This window comes from Caretta caretta, chromosome 1 (genome assembly GCF_965140235.1).
Source record: "Caretta caretta isolate rCarCar2 chromosome 1, rCarCar1.hap1, whole genome shotgun sequence".
Classification (NCBI taxonomy): domain Eukaryota; kingdom Metazoa; phylum Chordata; order Testudines; family Cheloniidae; genus Caretta; species Caretta caretta.
Genome location: NC_134206.1, coordinates 1477002 through 1483142, shown reverse-complemented (window position 1 = coordinate 1483142; position 6141 = coordinate 1477002). Strand labels below are relative to the sequence as shown.

At 47.8% G+C, this 6141-nt stretch overlaps 1 protein-coding gene across 1 annotated transcript; it reads right to left on the bottom strand.

Annotated features, from left to right (window-relative positions):
• Positions 1-1419: 1419 nt before the first annotated feature.
• LOC142071040 (olfactory receptor 52R1-like) lies at positions 1420-5289 on the bottom strand. Its single transcript, XM_075125276.1, has 2 exons — positions 4738-5289; positions 1420-1515 (listed from the first exon to the last, which is right to left on the bottom strand). The coding sequence occupies exons 1-2, from the start codon at positions 5287-5289 to the stop codon at positions 1420-1422; spliced, it is 648 nt and encodes a 215-aa protein (XP_074981377.1).
• Between the last annotated feature and the right edge of the window lie 852 nt (positions 5290-6141).

Below are 6141 nucleotides of genomic sequence, written 5' to 3'. Positions count from 1 at the left end.
AGAGCCGAGCCAAACAAGCCTCAGGGCCTTGGTGACTAGCATGCCGGTTTCTGCTGCCAGTGGGAGGCAGTAGAATGGAAGCTGCACTGTGAGAGTGGGCCTAGAAACCCAGAACCAGAGGCAGGGCCTGAACAGTGCTGTGACTCTGGGTCCTGTTTTTGGGCCCCAAACGAAGTGGCTGGTGAGTGTCCAGCTACACGAGCTGAGCGGGGATGGAACAGCAAACCTGGAGCTGCTACACAGATGTGGAAGGGGAGTGGGCCTGGCCAGGGAAGTGCCACAAGATATTTTTTCACCCAAATGTGACTCCTCTGCCATCTGTGTTTCCCCCAGTGCTCTTGTTCCAGAACTGATCCAGCCGGGCTTCCCTTAAGGAAAGGTTTCCTGAAAACAAAGTGCCTGTTTGGGGTCAGGGAGAGAATTTGTATCTCCCTTGGAAACTGCTCCCCAGAACGGTATAGACAGGGAATCCCTTTTCTAGTGGTTTTGTCCCCTCTCTCTCTCTCTCTCTCTCTCTCTCTCTCTCTCTCTCTTCCTGGTGCATTCAGGTCCAGCTCTCTCTTTTGATTTGTAACTCCCCCCCCACACAGACGTGCTTCCTTCTCTCTGTCACTTCTAAGTCTCTGGCCTTTACCAGCTAGAAGCCAGCAGCTGTGGTTGCCTATAGTCTAGACTATTTGCTCTTCTATATATCTTTTCTTATTAGTTTCTTATGGGCTTAACTGTTTGTTTACTTTGTAATTTTACAGATTTATATGAGAGCATATTTCACCTCTAACACAAGGGACCTGCAGACCACATCCTGTATGTTGTGCTAAAGCAGTTAGCGTATATGAAAAGGTGCGGGGGGAAAGTGCAGCCAGAACCTCCTGTTGAAGTTGTGAAGGAGTTGGAATGGGGGCTGCATCCTTGAGCATTCTAGAGAGGCGTATTCCAGTGTCTGCCTCATGCCACAAAATGGGCAGGCATCTGGAATGGGGGTGAAGTGTGCCAGGTACATGCCAGTGCTCATGGCTGCATGAAGGAGCCACCAAACACTATCTCTGGTTGGCCGTGGGACCAGGTTGGAGTACTTTGTGACCCACCGGTGTTCTTCACCCTCCGAAGATGGTACTAGGTCCTGTCACTTGGTATCAGGACATCTGAAGAAGTAAAGCATGTGGAGCATGAGCACGTAAAGTTGCTCCCTTGGTGTAATTCAGAAATGAACCAACTGCAGCGCATGCAGCCCACACTGATTATGAAAGGGAGGGGGCTGAAGGGACCCATAGGAGAGGAGGCCAATCAAGAAATCCAGAGATCCTCGAGTGAGGGGTGAATGTGGAGCATCGTCTTGTAGGCCCTGTTGAAGGAAAACCCGAGCAGTAGGCAATAAGCTTGACCCACCTCTTGGAGTATGTGCAGGTGTGATCTGAAGGGTCAAGAGCTGGAGATGAGCTCCGAGATGAAAGAGGCCATCATGGACACTAAATGGTGGGCCGAGAACTGGGCTGGTCGAATGATGGAGAAGTGGGCCTGGGCAAGATGGAAACAAAGTACATACATGTAGTCCAACCAAGATGGCACAACCAATCAACCTCCACCTTGACATAGATAAAGGTGGAATTGTCATCGGGGTTTTGGCTGTGCCAGAAGTCCAGGGAGTGATGATTGACAATCACTCTGAGGATGCCTGCAGCAGCCTGGTAGCTCTTGATCTCTGAGCAATTCTGGTTCTCAAAGATTGTATTAAAATCCCCACCCAGGCACAGGGACGAGTGAGGATTCAAAGTGCCGAGGAAGGCAGACACTTTTTGATAGAAACACACCCACTCTTGGTCTGCATTCGGGAGTAAACGTTGGACAGATTCAATGTCAGCCGCTCCACACAGCAGACAACCTAGCATGACCTCAGCAACTCCCAGCATCTCAGGCTGTAGGTCCAGGGAGAACAGGGTGGCCACCCCAGCTGAATGAGTGCTGCGGTGTCTAAAATATACTTGGTGCCCCTACTCCAGCTGCCAACTAGTCTAGGTTTTTGGATCCATGTGGGTTTCCTACACGCAAAACACAGAATACCCTATATCACAAAGGAAGGAGAACACCTGTTATCTGTGGAGACCTACCCTAGAGCCTCTGGTGTTCAATGTTGAAAAGGTACTTGGTTACATTCTGAGGGCTAAGGAGGATCATGGGCAGGAGGATCCCCAGCCAGCCTTGCAACAATCACTGACCAACCTGAAAGGCTTGTCACAGAAGTTGCGGGCCCAACGGTAGACTAGGATGTCCTGCCTCCCGGTTTGCTTCCACTACTCCAAAACAGCCATTGTGGCCCTGAAGAGAAGATGGCAGTCTTCCCAATGCTGGAGAGGGAGCTTCACCTTACTCTTGAAACCACAGGTGTCCACTAGAAAATGGTGAAGCTCTGTTACAAGGGGTTCTTTCAAACCAAAACTCTTGGTAACTTTTACTCTGTGCGAGGTGGTGGAAATAAATGAGGGGAGACACGGCCTTCCTACCAATAGATGGCTGGCACAAAACAGGACAACACAAGTGTGCGTTCATTTAAAACTAAACTTTACTTGGTCCCAAGCACTTATACACACATCTGCAACACGTTAGTAAAACACCCCCAACCCTTGATAATTACCAAAGCTGAGCGTGGTTCTCATGGGGCACAGTGGCAGCCCGTCTGCCGCTGAGCAACACAAGATGCATCCAGAGGGAGAGTCCAGTCCTGAAGAGTCCAACCACCTCAAACTTTTCCCACTTATTTATACATTAGTAAAAGAATGACATGTCCTTTAAAGCAAACTTGTTAAGTAAGCAGTTTCAATTGTCAAGCAAGAGGTTCCTTCTGATTATTGATTAACCAAATGTGGGTTTTTCCAGAGTTTGCTGCCCTGAGGCCCCAATAGACATTCCTGGGGCACATCCTGCTCTTCTAAAATGCATGTATCAGCAACGTCAAGACAATTTTTATCAGGAAGGACAAGGGGTCAAGCTGCCCTTTCTGTGTCACCCAAACCCCCTCCCCTCCTGACTTGGTCAAATTGAGACTGCTGAATGGCCAATGTACAACATGCTGACTTGGCTGCTTTTAGCAATAAACCATCGTCGTTTCTGGCACTTTATTGGTTAGCCAAAGACTCCCGGTACAGCTGATCCCACAGGACAGTAAGGGATATTGTCGTGGACCTATATTGATCCTCTGGCTCGGCCTCTGTTATGACCCTGTGGCCCACAGAGATGGGCAAAGAGGGAGCACAGCACTGGTGTGGCGACTGTACCGGTGGTGCCGTGCAACCCATCTATATGTCCAGAAAGGGAAAGGGAGGTGGAGGGAAAAGAGTAGGCCCTATAGCGTCAGGGAGCAGAGAGAAAGAAACCCGCCATGTCAAGGTTCCTTCCCCACTCTGAACTCTAGGGTACAGATGTGGAGACCTGCATGAAAACCTCCTAAGCTTACTTTCACCAGCTTAGGTTAAAACTTCCCCAAGGTACAAATTAAATTTTATCCTTTGCCCTTGGATTTCCGCTGCCTCCACCAAACTTTATCTGGGTTCCTGAAAAAGCATAGTTTGGACACGTCATTCCACCCAAAATCCTCCCAACCCTTGCACCCCACTTTCTGGGGAAAGTTTGGTAAAAATCTTCACCAATTTGCATAGGTGACCACAGACCCAAACCCTTGGATCTGAGAACAATGAAAAAGCATTCAGTTTCCTTACAAGAAGACTTTTAATAGAGGTAAAAAGAGAATCATCTCTGTAAAATCAGGATGGTAAATACTTTACAGGGTAATTAGATTCAAAACACAGAGAATCCCTCTAGGCAAAACCTTAAGTTACAAAAAAGACACACAGACAGGAATAGTCATTCTATTCAGCACAACTCTTTTCTCAGCCATTTAAAGAAATCATAATCTACCACATACCTAGCTAGATTACTTACTAAAAGTTCTAAGACTCCATTCCTGTTCTGTCCCGGCAAAAGCATCACACAGACAGACCCAGACCCTTTGTTTCTCTTCCTCCTCCCAGCTTTTGAAAGTATCTTGTCTCCTCATTGGTCATTTTGGTCAGGTGCCAGCGAGGTTACCTTTAGCTTCTTAACCCTTTACAGGTGAGAGGATTTTTCCTCTGGCCAGGAGGGATTTTAAAGGGGTTTACCCTTCCCTTTATATTTATGACATGCCCCCTGAGTTTCTTTCAAGGAGAGGGGAAATAATACAACTCCTGGGCAGAAGCAGTATGGAAGATGGAGGAGAAAAAATGAATAGGGCTTCTCTGCCCCCTCCTCCCTCAGATCCTGCCTCTGCTCTGTGGCTGTGGCTCGGGCTTGCAGACCCTGAGCTGAGGGTTTCTTCTGCTGCTCCAGCTGGGGCAGCCTTGGTTCTTTCCTTCCCCGGTGGCTCCTACTGGGACTGGACACACAACAGGTTTGAGCCTTGACAGAAGAGATGGGGGAAGATTGCAATATCAAGGATCCACTTATGAGCAATTAGACAGGTGGTAGCCCAGTGTAGTATACATAGACTGATTCCCCAAATCATCACATTGATACAGCACAGTAAGGACAGAAAAGGGTATAGTCTCTCTCTGTCCAGTAAGTGATTCAGGGATGAGGCCCCAGCACCATGCACCAGCTGGCTCTGCACAAAGCTCAATCTGAGGGCCAGAGCACAAGGAGAAAATATTAGGTCTCTTTATACATAAAGAGTTGGAGCAACCTGCCCCGGATCTGTTTGGTCCTCACCCCGTAAATCATGGGGTGTAGCACAGGGGGCATCACCTGGTACACATTGGTAATGAGAACACGTAAATGAAGTGGCACATTGTGGCCAAACCGCTGCGTAAGAGAGAAGAAGAAAATTGGGAGGTACAAAGCAAAGATGGCACAAAGATGATAGATGCAGGTCCCAAAAGTTTTGAGCCTGGCTTCCTTTGTTGGAAGGCGGAAGATGGCCCGGAGGATCTGAATATAGGACACGGTGATAGAAAACACATCTACTCCAATCACAGAGAAAAGATCAAACAGGCCATAGTAACTACTAATGCGGATGACAGTGCAGGCCAGCCTCACCACACCTATGTGCCCACAATAGGTGTTGGGGATGATGTTGGTTCTGCAATATGGCCACCGCCTCGCCAGGAAGGGGTAGGGTAATGTGAATATGCCACTGCGCAGCACCACGGCCAGGCCGATCTTGGCCACAACAGAGTACGTCAGGATAGTGGAATGTCTCAGGGGATGGCAGATGGCCACGTAGCAATCCAAAGCCATGGCCACGAGGATTCCAGACTCCATCATAGAATCATAGAATATCAGGGTTGGAAGGGACCTCAGGAGGTCATCTAGTCCAACCCCCTGCTCGAAGCAGGACCAATTCCCAGTTAAATCATCCCAGCCAGGGCTTTGTCAAGCCTGACCTTAAAAACCTCTAAGGAAGGAGATTCTACCACCTCCCTAGGTAACGCATTCCAATTCTATATTTTGTGGTGTTCCCTGCGTTAATAATTCCTACACTTTGTGGTGGGGAATCTTAAGAGACACCAGCAGGAAACACAAGTCTGAATACTGTTTATCCGTCATTGTTCCTCAATGCAATGAGAGCCAGGATAGGGAGTCCCTACTGAAGGGAGTTCCCCATTCATCCAGTTGCTCAAAAACTGAGAGTGAAAAAACACAAACTTTTCAGAAGACGTGTGCTGGGAGAAACATCCCAACGAGATCATACCTCAGGGAGAAGACCTGGGTGCCATAGATAGCAGCTCAAGAGAAACATCTGCTCATTTGCAGCAGTGGACAAAATAAAAGCAATGCTGAGATCCCTAAGATATGGAATGGAGAATAACGTGTTTGGGATGTGTGCTCAGTTTGGGTCACCCAGGCTCTATTAAGGATATAAAATATATAAAAGGGATTTCCAAGACAGGCTTTGAGAATAGGGGAAGTTGCCATATGGAAAGAGATAGAAAAGTCTGGGACTCTTTACTTGACAGAAGAGACAAAGAAGAGATCATGTGATATAGGAGAGGAAAATAAAAAAAAAATGAATTTGATTTACATTCAAACGCACAGTTCCCAACTATAGACACTTAGTGCTCCAAGAGGACTAATTCCCAAAAGCTGAGGCAAATTGTCAGCAAAACTGATTGG

What these genes read in the sequence shown, in the direction of transcription:
- LOC142071040 (XM_075125276.1), bottom strand. Translation starts at nt 5,289, where the DNA reads ATGGAGTCTGGAATCCTCGTGGCCATGGCTTTGGATTGCTACGTGGCC. An exon ending in TACACCCCATGATTTACGGG is followed by an intron (nt 1,516 to 4,737) that starts GTGAGGACCAAA and finishes CATCTTGCCCAG; the next exon opens with GCCCACTTCTCCATCATTCG.